General features: G+C 31.1%; 1 protein-coding gene across 1 annotated transcript; it reads right to left on the reverse strand.

The window, feature by feature from the left end:
- Positions 1-126: 126 nt before the first annotated feature.
- On the reverse strand, positions 127-24,545 carry LOC113517177 (uncharacterized). The gene is made up of 14 exons (XM_052897714.1): positions 24,374-24,545; positions 17,249-17,489; positions 16,199-16,338; positions 14,807-14,950; positions 13,866-14,031; positions 8,822-8,955; positions 8,103-8,243; positions 7,078-7,214; positions 4,545-4,629; positions 3,638-3,727; positions 3,080-3,227; positions 2,124-2,257; positions 1,007-1,159; positions 127-421 (listed from the first exon to the last, which is right to left on the reverse strand). Exons 1-14 carry the CDS (start codon positions 24,429-24,431, stop codon positions 276-278), a joined length of 1,917 nt encoding a protein of 638 aa, XP_052753674.1. The 5' UTR covers positions 24,432-24,545; the 3' UTR covers positions 127-275.
- Positions 24,546-24,802: the final 257 nt, after the last annotated feature.

Genomic DNA, 24,802 nt, shown 5'->3' on the forward strand with positions numbered 1-24,802 from the left:
AAAATTGATACTGACCCTATAATTATAAGTGTGTAATTTTGTATTGCTAATTAAATAAAATTCAAAACAGAAATTTATTATTTATTATTATAACATAAAATAAATATTTAAATAAATATTACTTACAGTACTTTACTTTACTTTACGTACAGTACTTTAGTGATTTGTGTTTTATTCGTGTTGTCTTAATTAAAGTTTATAATAAGTACCTTTAATAAAAATCTATTTTAAGATTTGTCTCTCTCTCTCTCTCTCTCTATATATATATATTGAATCTATAGAATGTCATCAGCATTGAGGGTGCCAAAAGCGTGGTCAGCCAGCGGCTTCAAGAAATCTCTCAGTGCTTCTTCCATGGGGGCTTTCAATTCGTCCGCTAACTTCTCCCAATTGTCGTTCAAGAACATATTCATTGTTTTACCTGGAAAGAGTACAATTTACTAATTACTTTATAATTAAAACAATTAATTATTTTAAGATATATTAATTGCATTTTTTAACATTAAAAATTAACAGAATAATATATTCATTTGGCAAAACATCTTCAAAGCCTAACTGCGGTTGCCAATCCGCCTGCAAAGCGTGGTAACAACTGGCAAAACGGAGAGTATTATGTTCAGCAGTGGATAATTAAAGGCTGATATGATGATAATGAATTAATGATAAATACATTGATTCAAACTAAGAAAAGAAATAAATAATTCGACTTACTGTTTTCTTGTACCTTACATCAGGATATATTTCCCAATTTTACGCCGATGTGACGCCAATGGTGATACTTTGTCGGGGTAAATTGACAATAATAGTATACACATTTATATAAATGATTCTAAGAATTATTTTATGTATTCATATCAAATTTTTTTATAGCACAATGAAGACAAACAAGCATACACGGTTAGTGCAGCTTAGGAACGCCTGCAATGCCAGGGATGTCTCGCGCACGTTACCATCCCTGAATATTCTACCGTAATGTTAGATAAATTAAAAAGAATTATAAACCCACCTAATTCTTCATCTCCTCCGAAGAGATTATCCAGCTGCATGGACGCGTACCCGATGTTGAATCTGACGTCTAGGTCCTCACAACTCAGGGCATCTACGTCGTTGTGCCGAGGCTGTTTCCCGAGGGTAATGGTTATTATAGCATCTATGTCACCTGTAATATTAGAATTTATTATTAGTCTCTGTGATCATGATGTATTTATTGATTGGAATAAAAATATAGCTAAATAAGAGGATAGCCTATATTCCTTTCCATCCCAAATAGTATGTACATATATGCCAAATGTCGTGACGATTGGTTGAGCAAAGACAAGTGGGAATAATAAATAAACGAACTTACTTTCATATTTTTAATATCATTAAAGAAAAATATTCTTTATTGACTGCATTTTAGAAATTAATATAATAGTGCAATTTTCTGTTAATCAACCAATCAATAAATGTACTTATGTGGTCCAAATTATTGAATTGTTCATTACTAAAAAATTCCTTTTACTGTAGTTATATAACTTTAAAACATATCCGTTGCCATATCCAAAAGTATTGGGATCCTCGATGTCGACATTTCCAACCTTATCGAGTTCCGAGGTCAACTTGAAGACGGTGTCAAATTAGCGTCCAAAAAATTTGGGGTGCTATATTGAGCGAAACAGTACTTCATTTCTAGACAAAGACCATTGTTGTACAAGTCACAAGTTCGGTCTCTCATGGAATACTGCTCTGATCTGTGGGCTCTCGGTTCATAGACGAGTTTGACAGTTGTTGACTATACCAAGTTCTCAGAAGGTATCGAACCCTTAAGTACGAGTATAAAGCGTGATTTTGCCTCCCTTTGTGTGTTGTACTGCTTGTATAATTAATTATGTTCTAAGAAGTTATTCGAAATTATGCGTATAGTCATCCTTTATTATTACACCGCTTGTCATCGGCAGGGAATTAAAATTAAGTGATCGCGTACATTACGGTTTTAGAGGAATACTAACGTTTAAGCTGCGGAATGTACTTCATGCCGGGATATTCTTAGAGACTATGTATGGATTTCTTTAAAAATATTGTTTTAAAGTATCTTGAGAGTCGGCAAAACTTGATATTTAATTTTAATTCAATTATGTACTTACCGTATTTGGCAGTAAATTTTCCATTTCCTTTAATGGGCAGCATCAGTAACTGTCCGTAAAGAGCGTAATTTCCCTTCATTCTTAACTCAGGAATGTGAATCTTTACTACTACTTGGTGCTTTTTTGAATGTACTCTGAAATGAAAAAAGTAATTGTATGCATTGAATTATCTTTATTTTTCTTATAGTATCATATCACAATTTGTCACACGTCAACCCATTGGGATCTTTTTACTTCTTCCGGCCTTACTCTATTTTATAAATTTGTACATTGCCTTGCGATAACTCGCTGTTTAAGATACCTGTAATTTTCTGATAAACTCTGGTAAACTCTATATAAGATGGGCCTGTATTTAAGCACATTGAGAACGGTATATCTGGACCGTTCTCAGTATACTTACTATAAACTCTGCACAATGTGCTCAAAGACAGGCCCATCTTATACAGAGTTTACCTTACCGGCATGTGTCGCTACGAAGGCTTCTGTAATGGGTTGTGTCTGTTGTCTGCTTCCACTCTAGATAGTTTATATCATCCTTCTCAAACTGAACAAAGTTTATACTATGGGTATTAGGAACATATATGTACAAGCTTGAAATACTTTCTATATAAATTCATAAATATAATGTTTGTATTTTTATACTCTAGTACGTTTTTTACAGTCTTAGAGTTATTTTTAAAGTAAATCAAACAAATATTAATTAACAATACATATGTATTTAGAGAGTATAGTATCTAAACTCAGAGAAATAAAATTCAATTATGCACAATTTTATGCGATAAATTTAAATTAATATCTTTGCATCATTAGACAAGGACAATTCTTCTTTATCTATGTTAGTTTAGGCAAATCAATTAACTAATTTAAAAAACTACGTTTTAAAAAAAATATTTTTATTCATTAATAATGTCATCTTGTGAATGATAAGTAAAATAAATGGTCGACTTTTAACTTACTTAACATCTTTTACCCTCATAGAAGACGGTCCTTTCACGGTGACATCGGTGTACGATGACATCACCGAGATGGGCCCTGTGGACTGTTGCACTGACAAAGATGGGACCTCCAATGGCTCGCATGACGGTACTCCATACTCTGGTACACCTTTTCAAAGAAATTTCTAATTTTTATTCTTAATTTAATAAAATATGTATACATATGAAATGTCTTATCTACTCGACTAGTTATCGTATTAAAAAATATAGACAGAATAATTTATATCGAATTAAAAACTTCTGTAAACGCTTTGGATGATTCTTAAATGAGTAAAATCTTATGAGTTAGTATTACCAATATGTTAACGTTTGTAGTTTTCACTACTGTTCCAGAGTCACCAATGGCTGTTTTTGTTTGCTCTTAGTTTTTTTTACAAAATAGGTAGAAGGCACGAAGCCATAAATAAAGTCTAGCCTGATGTTGTAATTTCTTTTTATTTCTTTTTATTTATAAATTTTATAAAACTGGGTATTAAAACTATGTGTCCTCTGTGCTGTATTTGTGATACAAATACATACCTGTAGCTAATCGAGGAATGTAAGTGTTGAGTGCATCTCTCAAACAGCGCCCCAGCGCTTTCTCCTCACGTGGGCAGATGAAACCACCGACTAAATAAATAAATTTTTATTAATAGATCAGATAAAAATAATAAGAAATTTTTAATTTGAGATTTTGCTCAGTAAGAAAACAAACAGAAACTTTAATCGTGGCAAAATTGATATATAACAGACATGGGAACTAAACCGTTGCATGCAATAAAGAATTATTCTTTCGGTGACAGAAGAAATCATAATTGGCGAATATATATATATATATTTTTATACAACTTAGAATGGCAAACAAGCTGACGGTCCACCTGATGGAAAGTGGTAACCGTAGACATGAGCAGTAACATGGACATAACAAAGTATACTATTTTGCCCATCATACCCCCATGCGTTGCCATTCCTGAGGACTCAGGTGTTATTCCTCTGTACCCAGTAAATTCACGCCATATCCTACCCTTCAAACCGAAACACAGCCATGCAAACACAACTGCTTTACAGTTGAAACACGAATGGGACAGAGGTACCCAAGCAATCGACTTTTGTACAAAGTCGATTGCTTGTACGTGAAGCTGTGCAGTTTAGTACATTATTTAGAATTTAATTATCTCCAATTAATTGATTTTTTAATCAATATTATCAATATTTAAAATTATAATATCGTTAATATTTTTGTTATTTTGATTATCTGCATATTATTTGCAAAAATAAACGGGACGAAAAGAAGGATTGATTGTACAATTGTATAGAATATCCATTCTATCCTGAATACTAGACAATTATCTAAAAATGTTCAGATAGACGTAAATCTTGGAAGTAATCAAACTATTTATGTAATCATTTGTAACATAAGTTTTATTTATAATTGACGCTTACTTACAGTTAATCAGACTTTTCTGGAATGCAACGCTCGATTTAGCTAACACAATTACACATAACACTTTCCACATTGTAACGAAATGAATAAATGAGTTAAGTTAATCATTGTATTAATTATATACTAATCAGAACGTGATATATAAACTCTGAAACTATCTTAATTTTATCTCTCATCTTATCAAGACAACGTGCATGCCTCGTCGTCTCTTGCGAAATAAATAGTTGTAACATTTCTCTTTTTTATTAAATAGTTAGTGATACGGCAAATTTCATTTTGACCCCTACCACTGACTGGGTTCATATTGTTTTTATCAGAATAAAAACTACACTAAATATACTTTTACAAAATTTCATTGTAGTATTGTGATATTAAAACGTAACATTCAATAAAACATATGAAAATGAAGTGTCAAATACATTATTTTACTAAAGGGAGACTGTACAAAAGTCGTTTGCTTGGGGACCTCTGTCTCATTCGTGTTTCTACCGTGTAGCAGTTATGTTTTCATGGCTGTGTTGCGGTTTGAAGGATGGGATATGGCAGTGAATTTACAGGGTACAGAGGAATAACACCTGAGTCCTCAAGAATGGCAACGGATGGGGGATATCTTTTTTATGGATGATAACGGAATAGTAACCCCTGCTGCGCTATCTGTTTACGTTGGCGGGGCACCAGTGAACGATAATTGGTGAAGATGAAAAGGCAGGTTCGTTAACTCATCGTGACGAATTCAATGATAAATTAGTCACGATGGTTTCCAGGGGGAACCGCGTGGAGGACGACGTGATAGGGTGTATTGATAGCAATGAGAACTAACTTCTCGATTACTAACAATGCATGGAGTGTATCATGAGCGAAACAGTATACTCTATTATATCGATGGTAGTGCTCATGTCTATAGGCGACGGTTACCACTTTCCATCAGGTGGGCCGTCAGCTTGTTTGCCATTCTAAGTTGCGTAAAAAAAAATATTAAACTTTACGCATTTGAGTTCTATTGAAGTAGAAAATGTCAGCTATTATGCTACATCGCATATAGTTATAATAACAATTAACCAAGTACCATAATCACAGCTTTCGGTGACTTTATGTAAATACAACGTAGAAAACGGCCATTAAGGTCACCAAATAACATAGACTTCTATGATAATGCAAGCCGCATGCACTTTTAATGATGTCGTCACAATTGTATAATTTTAATTCTTCGACCTAGAAGTGAAGTGCAATCGATTCTCACCTCAATTTCGTTAAACGTTAAATTCAAACTTGAATAGCGGTTTATTTGAATCGCATGTTGTAATTCGACTCTTAGCGGTCACAGGCCTACGATTCTGTTACGTCATTAATGTAACAATCGTGAGGTTGCGTTTCCATTGCTTTGTACATTTGCATAAATAATTGATTATAAATTTTATCGCGACATGTCACTTGGAAAAAATGAATGAAAGAAGGGTTACGAAAGTGATATGCCGAGATAGATATGGTAGAGGCCGTCTACTTACCGAGTAGGTAACGTGCCAGGAAAGGGCCAAGTTAAAAGTATGTATCTATTCATAACTTGCGAACATGTAGGAAGCTTCACTTGTCTCTATTCTAACTACATAATTTTATATTATATGAAAAAGTGTTTTTTTTTTTTGTACTGTAACAAATTCGACTCTGACCAATAGTAAATTTATTACTATTAATTTAAACAAAAACTACTAATTAATTCTAGTGGTAGATGTTTGCCTGCCATATTGGATTTAAATATAGGTATCTACTCGCTGAAATAAATACAAGCCATAGTTTTATAACGAATATATTTTTTCTTATCATTTTGCCAAGGAGTACAAGACCGATCTACAAAATGCCTCTGACAGAGTTTGCAAGTTGAAACCTTCGCCAAAAGAAATTTATAAGTCACTTTTAAAATGCAAATTTCTTTAAAGATATCAATTTGTTGTAAAATAATTTAATTAAAATGTAAATTATGACAAATTTATCAACATATATTTGCATATATATTAATATATTCACAGATTAAATAAAAGATGTATTATTTTATTTAATCTGTGAATATATTAATTTTATAAATATTTTTTTCTTAGTTGCTTTTTTCACGTATTTACAATAAGCTTATACAAACAAAATCTATTCTAAGGATATAAACCCTTAATAAGTTGCCTTTTTTAAAGTCTAATTTTACAGGCAATAATATACTCATGTAACTTAACAGTCAATAAATATGTAACTAAAAGTAAAATATTTACACAAATCAATATAAATTTTTTTAATTTTCTAAAAATATACAGTTATTATTTCATTCTAATGAATAATGGCTATATATATATATATATATATATATATATATATATATATATATATATATATATATATATATATATATATATATATATATATATATATATATATATATATATATATATATATATATATATATACATATACATACATATATATATATATATATATGTATATATTTACATATTGCTCTCACTGCAAATATAAAAATGGTTTAATCAGGAAAGACCATTTCGGGGGGGATATGCTTCAGGAACTTATTAGCAACGTCTTCTAAGACCATAGATAATGCTGTCTCCACAGCGGGTTGGACTTCCTTTAAGACTTCACTCGTGTGCATGGACATGATGTGATCTGTGATCATTTCTGAAATAAATAGCCATTTTATATACACGCCCTAGAGGAATAAAAATATTAGAGATTTTCAGCAATATCAAATACCACCTTTTACCTGCAACTTTGTCCACATGACTGGGATATTTTGTATAATCGGGTTACAATAGTAATGTATGTCCTTCTCTGACCAAAACAATATGTGTATACAAAATTTCATGACGATTAATTAACTATATCGCTAAGAGGTAACAAACACACTTTCACAGTGAACAAGTGTCATTGCTTGGGTACCTCTATACCACTCATATTTCTTTTGCTAAGCAGTTGTACTTGCATGATTTTGTTTCGGTTTGAAGAAGATATGGTAATAAAAAGCAGGATAAAAATATTACAGCACAGCATGATTATCATATCAGCCATTACCTGTCCACTGTTGAACATAAGAACATAGGAAGGTTGCCACGCTTGGCAGGCGGGTTGTTTGTAATGGATGATAATGGAATGATAATCCCGCCTGCGCTAACGGTATACGCTGGCTGGGCACCAGTGACGGATAATGATGAAAAGGCAGGTCAGTTAGTTCATCGTGATGAATACACCTGAAAATCAGCACGATGGCTTTCAGGGCGGATCACGTCGAGATCGATATGACAGAGTATATTGCTAGCGATAGGACTGATGGTCCGCATTATTAATACTCCCTTTTCTGGGCAGGCGAGTTGGCAATTGCAGTTAGGTAGAGATGCTGCTGCAATTCCTCGACTATTAAATTCACTTAGTTACCTCATACGATACCCAAGAAAAGGATTCGGGGAACACAGTTTACAAGCACGATGTTTAGCGGCGTGATTTTAAAGTTTTCTACATGAGAGACAATGTGTATACAGAGTTTATTATTATTGCATTATTCCAACGAACCCATTTCGTTAGTAGTAGAATGCGCCTCATCCAGCCTCCCGTTTAATGCTCCAGTGCACCGTAGACGGACATCCGCATCTTTGATCACCATACGTTTGTGTACCCGAGCACCTAAAGCTACCAAGGCCGCTGTACACATCGCTGTAAAAGAAGATATCAATTACCTTATATGTTCTCTCTGTATAACTCTATAATACCACGCCCTTTAGACAAGTGGCAAGCGAATTCGTCGATGGAATCGACATCACTAGCAAGTCCGTGAGTTGGAATGAGACATTCGTCATTGCTATTTTATTCTATTTCACGGACTCGCTAGCGATGTCGATTCTATCTACAAATTCGCTTGCTGCTTGTCTAGAGGGCCAGTACTGTCGACTGTTTATGTAGACACAATTCTTATTTTGAACTACCAGACGGCGGCGGGCGACCTACCACCACCTATTGGATAATTTTTTTTATCAGAAAAAGAAAATTTTTATATTTTTCCGAATAATTTTTAAATTCTTTACTTTTAAAAACATTCTCGGGCTTCAATGAATAATAAAAAAACAGAGTTAACAATTAATTTTATTTTAATAGATAGATATTTTTTTTATTTCGACTCAATTTTCTTTACACGATGCATACACAGCACAGTGGTTACAATTTCCTTATATGTATAGACAAAAAAAAAATATTAATAATAATTAATCCTAATTTAAAAAATAATGATCACTCACTAAAATTTGCTGACAGTTTCCCAGTGGATTCGACGGGTAACATTTGAAAGCTCCCAAGTATCACGTAGTCTGCAGACACATCGAGTTTAGGCAGACTTATATTCGCTGTTACTTTCATTTCCTCTGGGTAAACACTGGAACAAATTTCAACTTTCAAATAAACAATACCGTACCATACACTGAACGTGTGTGTCCTAGCATAGAATAGATCACCCATTTTTTCCTCTTAGGTATCAAAGAAAGTCTTTCTTTCTTTCTTCTTTCTAATAGGCGACTAAGGGAACTTATAGTCGAGGGATGGGAAGCAATGTCCTTCTTAAAACGTATCTTAAGGCCTGTCTGCGGTTGCAAACATGCTTGCCAAGCGTGACAACTACTGACAAAACCCCCTAATAGGTGGAGGTCTATATACAGTAGGGGAAGGCTAACAATTGATATGATGATAATAATGATGGAACCATACATATGGAACATAGGAAACGAAATTTTCTAAATTAGCTCGGATATGAATGTTCTGGGTTATGCCCGCAGATATTGTTTGATATCTCGTGTCTTATACGACAAATACTTACTACTGTTATAATTATGAAAGTGGATTTGCTTATTTGTTCCTTTATAGCGCTTTAACAACAATCATTATTAAATTTATTATACATGTACTATATGAGATGAAGAAGGATATAGGCTATGGTCACGCGGACGAAGTCACAGGTAACAACTAGTATTATAATAATTAGATACTTACTCTAATTTATTGAAGGAGAAATTCGTTAGCCCATCCAATACGATATCTGAGAGCCAAGCGTCGTATTTGAATGCGTTTTTCGGGGCGTTGTGTTGCCGTAACCTGATGCTTGGGACTTTGAGTGGTTCCAATGGCTGTATACCTATCGACGGTACCCCTTGAGCGAGGAGATGCCTTGCTTGTTCAGCCATGCGTTGAATGCACTGCGCAACATTCGGGTCACTGTAGTGGCATACCGACGGTGTCACTTTCCAAGAAATTAACAAAATATTATAGGTATCATCACAGTTATTGACTAGTGAAGAACTAACTTAGATATTGTTAAAGTACATTGAATATCCGACTTCGTTCTGCATATATACTATAATATTATTAACTTTGTTAATAAAGGGAGAAAGAGATGAAATATCTGTCTACTTTCAGACAGACCTATCACAGCAAAGAGAATAAAGTTTCAAACTAGTTAAAATTGTTTACAATAAGAATAAATGTTAACTTCTAACTTATTATAGCTACGATCTTATTCCAGGCTATCTCATAATAATCAAAACAAAAGTGGTGCAGTGATCAGAATTATGAATATGTACTTACTTGATTTGTCCGCATTGTTAAAATAAGTCTTATTTGTTTCCACCCGTCTTCCATTCACTTGATAGAAATAAAATACCAACAGGATAAACTTTAGCAACATGGTTGAGCAATCTCCAGTAACTGAACTAGTTCTAGGATTTTAGATGAAAAAATATGCCTTTATAAAAGGTATGGACTAGTAGCCAGTGCATGCCATATATGTGGAATATGCAACCTCGCTTTGTAGGCCCGAGGAGAGGTCACTAGAAATATTTACAACGTCACTACAATGTTCTTCTTTATAGAAATCTTGCATGTTAAATAGTTTATTTAAAATAATATTTATTTTTTACAGATTGTATATCTATAGATTCTATTGCGAATACTTAAAATAAAGATCGTAATTTTAATTAGTATTCACGTTTTGTCCATTGTATTTTATTATTTTATACATCGTTATGTTTTAATGTAAATGTAACTCATGTATTTCATATTATTTTGCATATAATCTCACCTCATGCATATCATATGCTTGCAAATTATATTGACCCATGCACTCTGTATGCTTACATGTTAACCTTGTCCCATACAAGTTGTAAGCTTATATGTGTAATTACTTTATGCATTTTTTAAGAAGACCTAAAAGTAAATTGAATGTAACAAAAATATTTAACGAATTTTATATGCAAAAAGGTAAGTGTACCTTCATATCATATTATCGTAATAATACATAAATACAAACTTAAGTACTTATATTTTTCCTTAAATCTTTTAGGTATATTACAATTGGAGAGAAATTTTTATTTATTTATTTTATACTAGCTTGTACCAGCGACTTTGTTCCCGTGACTGGTATGCATTTACTGACCAAGTAAAAAGTAGGTTTTATTCTTAAGCCGTTAAGGTGCTATAAGGTAACAAACGACCTCACTTTCACATTGATAATATTAGTAAGGATTTAGTATGCAAGAATCTCGAGTACAATAAAAAAAGAAATATGGTGTCATGAACAACTTGATCGTTAAGAAAATACTGAGCGTCTAAGTGTATTGAAATTATGTAAATTTTACTAACTCACTATCGACAGCTACCTCAGCTATCCCTAAACAGCCATTTTTTTTTATACCACAAAGGTGACAAACATGTATACAGCCCATCTGATAAACGGTCACTGTAGCCTATAGATGCCTGTAACACCAGGGGTGTCACGTACATGTTGCCCACCATAAAAAAACCGTAGTGTATCCTTTTTAAAGAACCCCATACTCTAGGGAAAACTTCGGCATTCCACAGTCTGAGTGTTCGTGGGAGAAAATTTCTCTGAAACTGCATTGTACGTGATCATTTAGGTTTAAGTGTGTGGGGATGAATTCCCTTTCGATGGCGAACGGTGCGATGATAAAAGGTGTCGGTGGCTATTATACTTTCGAATTATTACTATTACATGTCAGAATGTCAAAAACCGCTCTAAATGCAGTCAGTTAAAATGACATTTAATAGAATGAATTTAATTCCACCAAAATTGAATTTTCCAAAAATTCGTCCAACTATTGATGCGTTGTTGGATCTCACAGTAGGTATGTTCTATTCATGTTATTACGAGTACATGATTACTGGCAGTCTACATTTAGGTACTATTATGTGATGTAGTATGTTTTTTTTATGGGTTGATAATGGAATATGGAATTATAAATTATAATTTATAACTCAATAATTTATTATTATGAATATTATTATATAATATACTTAAATATGATGGTATATTTTTGTTTTAAAAAAGAAAAAGTCAAATGTTATTTGTGTTATTTTTTTTATTTTCAATCATAAATATAAAATAGTGAAACATAATACATTTTATTATAAATTGTATTAAAAATAAAGTTATTAAAGTAGCTATGGCTGTAATCTAAGCTGTAATATACATTAAGAATAATCAACCATAGAGGCTACATGAAAAAATTTAATTGACAATTGCACTGTGATAAATTGGAAGTAAGTTATTTGAACAGAAAGGTATAAATGATTTACTTCTAGTCTATGCCTTAAAACTACGGATCACGGAATTGCTAATAAATTATACAATAACAATATTAACAATATAAATAGGTACTTATAGCTTTATACAAACAACATTTCCTTATAAATTTACCTGCGATTTACTATTGTAATAAATGTTGACTGAAAAATACAACGCAACAAAACGGTCCAGCCGCGTTTAATCAATTTAACGTCTTTAAATTTACCTCTGTAAATTCACGCCATACATACAGAGGAATAACATCTGAGTCCTCAGGAATGGAAACGCACGGAGAGTATCGTGGGCGAAACAGTTATGTTATGTCCATGGTACTGCTCATGTCTATAGGCGACGGTTACTACTTTTCACCAGGTGGGCCGTCAGCTTGTTTGCCATTTTAAGTTGTATAAAAAAAATATTTTCATTTGAAAGCTAAACTACTGAACAGTTTTTGATAAAATTTCTATGAGGCCAATTTGTAAGTATATCTTTTCAGGGAATAAAAATAATTTATCAAAACGGTTTACAATTGATGGAGTTACGAGGTAAAAAAATACAACCGAATTGAAAACTTGCTTCTATTTGAAGTCGATTGTAAATATAATATTTCATTATCTTGCCTCAGTCCAAATCAGTGCAATATTTTCCCCGTTTACTTCATAAATTGTATAATATTTATAAATTTTAATATAACATAAAAAAATTACCTTTTTGCTCCCGGCATAGAATAGGCTACTTCTTTTTTTTCCGTGGGTATCGTCGAGAGATGAGCAGCAGTGCCCCTCTTAAAACGTCACCAAAGCAGTTGCCAACACGATTGTCAAGAACAGCAAGCGTGTTGGCAACCGCACTACTGACAAAACTACCCAAAGACACGGCCTTTGTTCAGCAGTGGACAGTTAACGGCTGATACGATGATAATAATTTAATTAAATATATATTTAAATATGTATTTAATAGCATATATATATTTAATTATATATCTACCTACTAATGCAACTTGTGTATACTATGTTAATTTTTTTTCGACATTGCTAACTCAGGCGGAGTGAAATTTTTAAATGGTTTATACTTCTAACAAATCAGCATTATTTCCGTATACAGTTACATAAAAAATTAAAAAAATTAGTGAAAACTCAAATATATCTAGATATATACAAATATATCTACAATCCTACTTTAGCTACGAAAGAGACTCGTAAACAAAAACATTACTTAGGTACGATATAAAGATATAAATTTAGAAATCTTATAATTAATCAATGGTTTATTAAAATTATTTATGTTCAATACAATAATAATAATAATCATCATATGTACATTACAACAGCTGTTTTTGATGATTATTTCCTAAGTTATTTATTTGACTGTTGACTGTGTTTTACACAGCCACAGTTTTTTTAATATTGAAACAACAACACATACCTAGTTATCACATTCTTTTTATTTATTTTTATCAAAATATTTAAAGAAAGAAAGGGAGTAATATTCTTGGAGATCGTTACAGCAAACTCCCTTATGTTCTCCAAAAATATTACCTATACTATTCATTATCTTAAAATAATAAATAAATACATAAAACACTTGCGATATCTCGAGGTAATGGGCACATGTATCCCTCTAACGATAACAATGAAATGCAAGTGTTAAGACTATTGCTATAGGGCTTATAATCTTTTACCACGTAGTCAGACTTAACTCTAATTTGTACTTATGCTGCAGGTTCATCGTCTATCAATACTTCTTTAATAGGTATTGAGCCCAGGATTTTGTTAATGTATTTCTTAGCAATAGCTGCGCTGGTCTCGTCTATCAGTGGGCCGATGACGTCAAGCACAATTCTTGGGCTGGCGTTGAAGAAGGTAGCTGTAGAGGCACCTGAATAGAAAGTATTGAGTAATTAACTTATTTTATATTTTTAGATTACCGGGAGTACCACAGGTTTTCTATATCACAGTGTATTCTGTGCATATCTATGGTGATATCTATCTCTTGTCATAAACCTTTAGTTACCTTTGTTTTAAATTATTTATGTACAGTAATTGTATTAATCTTCTAGAAATCGGCCTGACTAGCGACTATGCTTCAAAGGAATTTTCTTCCGCGAACGCTCATGTTATGGAATGAACTCTGCCGAGATTTTCCCTAAAGATACAGTATGGGGATTTTCAAAATTTTTGTTTTAATATACCCTTTATTTAGGTTTTTTTAGGGTCGGCAACGCGTACGTAACACCCCTAGTGTTGCAGTCAATCATAGGTTACAGTAACCGTTTACAAAGGCTGTGTTTGTTTACCACCTTCATGGTATAAAAAAAATTATGTTAACGCTGCATTTTGCGCATATATTTTAAAAAATATATGCGCAAAATGCAGCGTTAATGGCCTTTTAAAATGCAACTTAACCGCTGATTGCTGATGCTAAATATATTACATTCTACTGGATCATAATTGAGACAAAAGACATGTAAATATCCATATCATCAATAAGCTCTTTGGACAGTAGGTAGAGAGAATATATGTTTCAAATATATTGTTAACCCCATAAAAAATAATCTTAAAAGCAAATGAGCCAATAAGTGCAATTCCTTCTCAGTACCTACATCCATTCAGTTTCTAAATGCTAAATTCTCTATAAGAAATCAAAAACTCACCAACAAGAGGTCTGTCGGCGTCATCGACTGCTACTTGTGCATTATTGATTCTCACTTTAGTAATAACTTTTTCTGCCTGAAGATACTCCACTCCTTCCTTCTCTATTGCTTTAGCTACACCTTTAGCTACTACTGTTATGCCGGCTGTTGACAATAGTTTAAAATCAATAAAGATACTTACATGTTAAAATTACTTGTATGAATACAGAAAAAAAAATCATGCAAAAGTCACAGTGTTACAGGTATCTCTGCTTGAAAAAAGCCCGAATTAAATACTTATTTGAACTTTGTCAAGTAATAACAAATCATCAATCTGTACGAACTTAGTGGTCAAACAACGATAAAAAAAAGTTGGCTTGATTTTGGCAATACGTTTGTAAGAAGACACTATTTAGAGGTATACGATATGTACTTATTATGGAAGTACGTTTCGGATTGCGTGTGAGGTAACAAAGGAAATAGGTACCTACATTGAGTAGGTATAACGCATTGACTTAATAAGTCGGTTTTTAAGTAGTGTGTCGACACCTTGAATGATTTAGTTTTGTTAACCCTTGCATAGTAAATAACATTCCATATCAGAGTTTCACAACTATGTCTTAAATTAGTCAGTTTTTATTAATTAAATTAGTATTTAACGATTAAAAAATAATAATCGTTAAAATCAACTTACAATGTAATATAATTTGTAAATTCCATAATACTATAAATGTCTATAGATTATGGTTGCCACCATTAATCAGATGGTACTCGTATTTCAGCTTGTAAAGAAACATAGATGTTGTATAAAAAAAAGAAAAATATAGTTCAATTTGTAGTCATTATCCTTATTTTGTAAATTGTATATTTTATAAATGTATTTTGCTTTACAAGAAGCAATTTTTGCAGTGCAAAAAATTTTTAAACATACAATCGTTACAAAATGAATATGGGACCAACACGGAGGCAAATTCTACCCATTACAATAAAAATAAAAATTTATTTCTTTAACAGTCTTACAAACATAACTCAATATCATGTTATGTGGTCCCGGCAAAGAATGGACCGACCTTTCCTTTCCTATGGGTGTCCTAAGAGGCGACTCCCTTGACTTAGCTCCCTTAGCTTAATGATCGAGAGATGGACGACAGCGTCCCTCTTAAAACATCATCAAAACCATAACTGTGGTTGCCAACCTGTCTACCCAGCATAGCAACAACTGGCAAAATCCCACAATAAGGGGAGGCCTATGTTCAGCAGTGGACAGTTAAAGGCTGATATGTTGATGATGAGAATTGATAAAAATTGGTCCAGTATTGGCAACTTATTTACGTAACACAGTTGCAAAAAAAAACAAACGAACTGAGAATATGCTTCTTTCGTTGAGTGGTTTAAAAATATTAAAACTCTTACTGAAATTTCCCTTGAGTCTTCCTTTCCCGTTGATGTCAAGAGTGAGCAGCCGGGAACCTTGGACGTCGTAATCAGCGATGACCATCAACTTGGGGAGTGTAACTTTTACTTCAGCCGCGTACTTGTTATTTAGATTGAGTCTGAAATTTTCAATCAAAACAAATCAGTATATAATATATACGTAGATAGATATTTAATTTCTTAATTATATTAGCTACTAAGTTTTTACATTATTTTTTTTTTGTATTGTATATATTTTCTGAGAAATAATTCATGCTGTATTTATTTTTTAATAGCATAATAGGTTCCAATTCATGCAGATAACAAGCACGGATGATTTTAGTAAGAAAAAAAAGTGCACGAAAACAAAAAAAAACTGTTTTGATTTTAGAGTAAAATATTACACACACATATATATATATATATATATATATATATATATATATATATATATATATATATATATATATATATATATTAATAGGTATTTTTATACAATGTTACTATGATACTACTATGTTACTACTATGGACACCAGAGTATAAATAAATGAATGAATGAAAAGACTTTTTTGTTCCCTTTAAAAAATGACACAGATTATAAAAATTACAATATGCACACAAACGAAATAAATAATTAATTACATAAACTGAATTACATAAAAGCAAAATAAAGAGACAACAATGGACGGTCTTATTGCTATACAGCGATCTCTTCCAGGCAACCTTAGGATGGAAAGAAATAATTTAAATCACAGTATACAATGATATCCATGGTACTACTCATATCTATAGGTGATTGCTTTCCATAAGGTGGGTCGTTAGCTTGTTTGCTGTTCTATTATTGCATAATTTACGAATTTATTTACACCACTGAGGTGGTAAGCGTACGGCCCGCCTAATGGTAAGAAAGTATATCACCGTAGCCTATAAACACCTGTAATACGAGTATTAAGGGCATTATGAGCACATTAAAAACTCTGAAGAACCGTAAATAATTAAATTAAGTTAATTAATTAATAAAGTTTATTATGAAAAAAAAAAAACTTACTTTAGCTTTTCGATCTTGAAATTGCTAGCTCCAAATGCTTTAGCCTGCTTTATAGTAGCTTTCAGTCTGAGATTAGGAACATTTCTGTCTAGTTTCAAAGTAGGTACAGTGAAAGGTTCAATAGGAGGGATGTTGACTTCGGGTATACCTTTTTCAAGGTATGGCCTCATGGCTTCTATTCCGTCTAAGATGCATTTGTTTATTTGAGGGTCACTCCTTTTACATGCTGGGAAGTAATCCGCTACAAAATAAAAAACAAACAATTATTATTTACGAAACATCTAGATTATTTGTATTACAAGTATTCTAAAAATAAATGTACATAAAATAAATTAATTGACTTAATTGTCACAGAATGGAAAAATTGTTAAATAAAAATAAATAATTTATAAAATAAACAAAATTGAATATAATTACGTACATAATCTATTTAATTAGTAATATTGTTAAATATTACACCTATTGTTCCGATAGTAAGTTAATTTTTAATTTCTATAAATTGAATCTCTGATCAGTACATCATACAAATCTGGTATCATCTAATAATATTATGAATATTATTTAAATATAAAAGGATCTAAAAGTTTAATGATTTCTATAGACAATGGTAAAATCTGCGCTTCATGAGTTGCATTTAATATTTATTAAATGCAAATCCTGAAGCGCAGATTTTAATTATTAAAATAGAAATTCATTCTAGAAGTAAACGAATAATGCATTTGCTCAACCATTTATGCATCTCATTCGAATTTACAGTCGAAGTATTAAAGTCGCTTTTCTAAAAGTAACAGTCTTAAATTTTAACTATAGAGGAAGTTCCGTAACACCAATACATTTATTATCTCAATTAAACACAACGTGTTCTGCTCGAAAATAATTAAAACATTGTAGTATCACAACAATGTATGATAATGGAATACTGCTTAAGATGACATGCGTGACATCTATAGTTTGAATTTACTGTCAAAGTATCAAAGCAACATTATAAGACACCACGCCGGCATACACAGACCAACAGTGTATGCCGGTTGCAAACCCAGTGACCCGGAGGTCGTCGTCTCCAGAGTAGAAGCCGGGGTAATGGTGTACGCCCCGAGGCCCCTACCTCGCCCACCCACACATCATCCGGCGGGCAAGAGAAAACCATGTTGTTGTAAGCAATATTATTAAATCTTAATAATAAAACAACATACAACAAAATAAGAAGAGACCCTTAAAAAGCATTATCATCATCGATTCACAATTGTCGCAAATGTCGCATAACATGCACAAAAAAAAGTAGAATTGAGACCTCTATTTTTTAGGACTATTAAAAAGTAATTGTTACCAACATCCAGTTTCGCAATATGATTTCATAGCTCATATCTACAGATAATGATATAACTGATCATAGACTATGACCATAGACTATATTATTATTTGTCGTTATTTCTCCATAATGCCGCCTAACATTCTCAATGACTGGAACCACCTTGCCCTTATTATTCTTCCATTCAATACGTAACTATACACTTTTATTATCATATGTCATTATACAGTTATTGTTTGTAACTTGAATAATTAAAAATCAAAAACATATTCACGTAACCTTTATATACTTATACTATATTTTAATGGTTTTAGGTCCTATGGTTGTAACTTCGTCTATCCTTCTGTATACTTGTCACCGCGTTATATCTAAGTAACTACTAATACTGTCTATTTAAAATTTGGATTAGGTGTGAATGAAAAAGAGCATTGTCACATTTCTTCGTCGCTACACGTTGATTTCTTTTTCCACAATACACAATTAATCTTATAAAGTTATAACTTTTTATACGCAACGCACGTATTAACATATTGCGGACACTCTGTTAATTATGACAGAGATAAAAAGTAGCGCACATCCTTGTCCGTCCCATATAGTACGTGTATACCAAAATTTATAGTGATTGGGTTAGCTGTTAAGGTGCTATGCGGTAACATTACATTTATAATATTAGTAAGGATTACTGAAAATTATTACTTGTAGAATTTGAAGTAATGATAAAAAAATAAATATAAACAGCAGGTATAATTAAAAAAAAACCATAGTAAATAATTTTTTTTATTTACATATGAAATTTAAAACTTCCTAAAAGTTAATGGGAAAAAATGACATAAGATTATATAAAACTATTAAAATTAACGGGCCGTGTGTTCCTGGTATAGAATAGGCCACCCCTTCCTTTCCCGTGAGTGTCGCAAAAGACGACTAAGGGACGGCAAGGGACGGACAGCAGTGTCCCTCTTAAAATATTTCTAAAGCCTGACTGCGGTTGCCGAGTTGTCCGGCTGCCTAGCGTGACAACTACTGGCAAAACCCCCCAAGGGGGAGGGTTATGTTCAGCAATGGACGGTTAAGGGCTGATATGATAATGATTTAGATTAACAAATGACTGATTGCTCATTATTATATATATGGATAACGTAAAACCTCCGTAACTTTCCTAAAACCTCTTTAATTATACACTAACGATCCAGCCCGGTTTCGCACGGGTAGGTAGAGTTTTTTAAAATATTATATTATCTATATTACTCGCTGGTAATATTGCTTTTTGTAGATGAAAGAATTTTTAAAATAGGTTCAGTAATTTTTGAGTTTATCCATTACAAACAAACAATCAAATATTTCCTCTTTGTTATATTAGTATAGATAAGATACATATGGACAATCAAGTCACGTAACGAATTTATACGTATCATAAATAATAAAATATATAAAACAAAAGGTCATACATTTATATATAGAATATTATATAAGGAGCATACAAAAGACGTTAATTATAAACATTGAGTATGGCTACGTAATGTATGTATGTAATTTGTATTTAAGACTTGTCCCACATACGAGAGTTTAAGAACTAGACTTCCTTGAATGGCGTTAGATTAACAGCGAACAACCTTGGAACTGCACTAAATCTGCGAAAGTAAACTTTAGCTACTAAGTAGTCAAAATTTATTTATGTTCTTGTATTTATTGATCTAATATCAGTCTAAAAGGCTATATTTAAGCTGTTCTAATTTTAAAGTTACAAAAAATGTTACATTCTCTATGACAGGATAAAGTTTTACTTATATAAAATAGATATACGTACAAAAAATTTGAAAGATTGAACGATCGACCAGGTCAATTTAGAACATTCGTAAATTGGCTCGTGTCGAGTAGTTCTGAATTATAATAACCTTACACATTACATTTTGGTTTAAGTAATTGAGCTATATATGGGATTTTTTTTATTAGTAATTATTATTTTTTAAAATGTATCCGTGTAAATTTTAACACTAAAATAAACAGTATTAGTAATTGAAGAATTGAGTATTAAAATTTTTAGCTATTTGATTTTAATAATGATCAAACACAGCGTGTCGATGCATGATTTAATAAAATATTAAAAGATTTTATTCGCAGCAAATTACTTCATTTCAGATACTAAGAATTCAAAGTAAGCAACTAGAATCTAATAATATAATTTATAAAAATGTAAGACATACAAAAAAATATATATAAAAAATATATATAATATAAAATGTATATATATATATATATATATATATATATATATATATATATATATATATATATATATATATATATATATATATATATATATATATATATAAGAACAATACTAACATCGAATAAGCATAATAAAATATAGTACTTAAAAGGTATTTCCAAAGAATAAAGTTATAACTTCCTCGTAAAAAAACACGATACTTATCTATTTAACAATAATAGAAGGCCGAGACTAGAATAATACTCGTATGCAAATATTTGTGAATGGAAATGACCAATATTTAATTTAACAATTACTTGTTTTTCTACTATTGTAGTAGTTTTTTTTTAAATACGAATACATTGTCAATATATACATATATATTTTTTATATATATTTATTAAATTATGCTTATATTCTTTAGCTTTTGTGTGTTTAAATTATTTTATCTTTTATTTTCAAACATGAAAAGATGGAAAAGTATAATTCGCTCTCATACAAAGGGAATTAGTTTTTTTTTAAGTTGTATTGACAGAATTAAAGTATAATTAAATTGATTAAATTAATTATTTACGAAATATTGGTAACCAACAAGATATTGTATTTTTTCGAATCGATTTCATATTGGTTGATATAAAATTATAATTGCTTTTTTTCCCCTTAAACAGAGGGAAGACAATGACTTTACTTAAATTTAAAACAACGGAATGCAATTTATTATATGTATTAAAATTCATTATTTATTATATACATTTTACATCTAAATTTATATAAATAAAATAATAGTAAAACAATTAGATAATTCCTGCCCTTATCCCAATGAATTGGAGTCGGCGTAATATATTAATTAAATAACATAAATAATAAATATTTATTGCACTAAAGTCAATGACCTATGTAGATGAAGATTTTTTATGATAATAGGAAACGTTTTCAGCAATCTCAAATGCATGTAATTGCACAAATGCATTTGAATGTAGTACTGTTTTACATTAGATTAGATTAAAAGCTGTATCTTTATTAAAATGAAAAAAAAAATACGTAATTCGAAGCCTCGTTATATGAAAGTCATATTAAAGTCATCTAGATACGCGACAGCGTGTCCAACCAAGTTTATATTTTGCTAGACGGTACAACAGTAGTACATTCAAATGCATTTTATTTATGCAATTATAAGCATTTTAATGTACTACTACTACTGTTTTACAAATAAATCAGATCAAAAGCTGTATTTTTTATTAAAATAAACAAATACATAATTCGAAGCCTTGTTATATAAAAGTCATCTAGACACGCGGCAGTGTGTTCAGCCTAGTTATACTTTTGCTAGACAATACTATGTAATGATAATTTATTATTGTTTAATTATTAACAGAACATTATCATACGAGTAGAGAGATACTTGGCATACTTATTTGCTTGTGAAGATAAACTCACAAGCATAATTATAATAATTTGTTCCGTGTTTTGTGTAGTAAATTTTTTTTTTAATTAAAAAGCCCTATATTCTCGTTTTTAATATTTTAAAATGTCTCACAATTGAAGCGCAATATAAGTACATTTACTATTATGTTATGGAACAGTGCAAATTTCAAACATTAACTAGAACTAAGATCTAGGTCACTGTATCATATTCGTAATAGATTATCTTTCGATTGTAATTTAGAATAAGTAGTGAAATTACGACATAATGTTAAATAATCATGTATGTTATGCCAGTATGCCATTTTGTGCCGTGTAGTCCTAGTATAGAAGGGCCATCATTTTCTTTCCTGTGGATGTTGTATGAAGTGATTAAGGGAATGTAACGGTCGAGGGATGGGCAGCAACGACCCTCTTAAATCATCACTGAAATCTACTCAATAGGAAACTGCCATAAAGAATGGCCCAGTTCCTTATGACGATCAGATATACAAAATATACCAATATAATACAAAAAATATTAAGTAAAAAAGTTTAGTGTTGTTATTCCTAGGAAAACGGTTAAGTGTATAAAATTCAATACAATGCAAGTGTAAAGTAAATGTAAAAGAAGAAAAACTCGAAAACAAACGTTTGGATAGCCAGATTTGTATAATAAGAAATTGGTACCGATCAATGGGATGTCAGTAAATTGCTACGGTCATTGTAGTATCCACTATACGTATTATATAATGAATAATTTAAATTTTATATTTATATTTATCACGATCATAATAGACCGTGTTCTAATTCTAGGAGGAGTCGAGGATTTCCGAAAGCAACATGCATGAGACGAATCATGATAATGTATTAAGAAAAAGTAAGAGATTTATGTAAAGATACTTTCCTATAAAACTCGACTCTCTCTTTCCTTAAACGATATAGCGTGTATATAAAAATATATTCCATAAAAATCAACTCTATTGTGACAAAAATATAATATTACCTACACACTGAAATTAATATTGAAAGTTTTTGTTAAAGTGAATCATAAAAATCCATGCAGAATTTATTAATATTTTGTATTAGATAATCGCAAAAAATATCGGTGAATTCTAAAAGTCAATTGAAAAGTTAATATAATTATTTATTCATCAGTAACAATGTAGGTAACAATTGCAGCCGATCATAAATTTACGCTTTGAGAATATACATTTATCACCAAATCCCATTTAATTACAATGCAAATTGGTGATTAGATTGACAACAGTTTTTTTCAATTTGTCAACAATGCAAATTTATTCCATATTCAAGTCTTTTTAAACCGATTAAGAAGTTATTTGTTATTATAATTGTTTATCACTTTGATCCACTTTTATTTATCTTTTTATCTTTTTATTTCATTCAAAATGTTAAGTAAAATAATTTCAATTTATAATATTTCAGTACAATTTTGTAACTAATTGTCTATAAACAAATATTCTAATTTCTATTATTAATTAATTGTGCAAAAAACGTCATGTATACATATAAGGTGACATCGAAATTATTAGCATCATTTTGGGAGGGAGGATCTTTCATCCTTTTTTTGTATACAATACTAAAAACTTTTCCTTAAGAAATATTGATCGAAAAACAAAAATAAATTTACTGCCTTCTATACAACTTGACGCTTAGATTTTTTATTGTAATTTTTTTTGTCCCATGTAATAGGAACTGTTTTCTTTAATAATACTTGGCAATGATTTTAGAAGAGAAAAAATCCATATTTAACAGTTTAGTATAATAAATATTATAGAATACACGTTTATACATAGTTGCATACATTGTTGTTGAAAACTATGAAGTAAATTAAACTGTAAATAAACAGCGTCTGTACACGCATCACGCAAAAACCTAAGCATGCGCCATTCAAAATATACTGAACGGATTTTGATAAAATTTCGAGTTGAGATAACATAGAACCCGCGTCAATGTGTAGGATAATTTTACTACAAAAAAATATGTTAGACCTATAGAAAAACACACGCGCAGTACTTCACAAATACAGCTAGTGTAAAATTAAATTTATTAAAGAAAAAAAAAAACAAAAATCTAAGAACATTTTTTTTAAATCCACGGTAGTCTCCAGATGTTTCCTTGGACAATCTATAATATATCCCACAACAAAACTCAAGGATAACAATAAAATAAACGTTATACTCACGAGCAACTTTTCCGTAAATATTTGCAACACATGCAATTAAAACAATTAGCACCTTCATTTTCTTAATATATTAATTTATAAATAAACAAACTTATTAATAATAAATCTATTTTGATGTGCACTTAATTTGGCAGTATCTCGCAACTGAGTCTGAAAGCGAATGTGCTGCGGCGACCAAATTTCTGTTATTTGTATAGCAAGGGAATGGCGCGCCTTCGCCGCGCCGTTGGGTAAGCAGGATGAAACAAAGAACGAGCAAGAAGTAGTAATAACGATATCCATTGACAATACTAGTAGTAAATATTGTTCATATTGGGAAACGATATTGATTGAAAAGTTAGTAGGTACTATATAATTTTCACATCCCAACGATGTGATTTTTTTATTTCTGTCTAAAATTTCGTATACACTGCTTCCATAAATATCTCA

Source organism: Galleria mellonella, unplaced genomic scaffold (genome assembly GCF_026898425.1).
Source record: "Galleria mellonella isolate WM207_F2 unplaced genomic scaffold, CSIRO_AGI_GalMel_v1 utg38, whole genome shotgun sequence".
NCBI classification, from domain to species: Eukaryota; Metazoa; Arthropoda; class Insecta; order Lepidoptera; family Pyralidae; genus Galleria; species Galleria mellonella.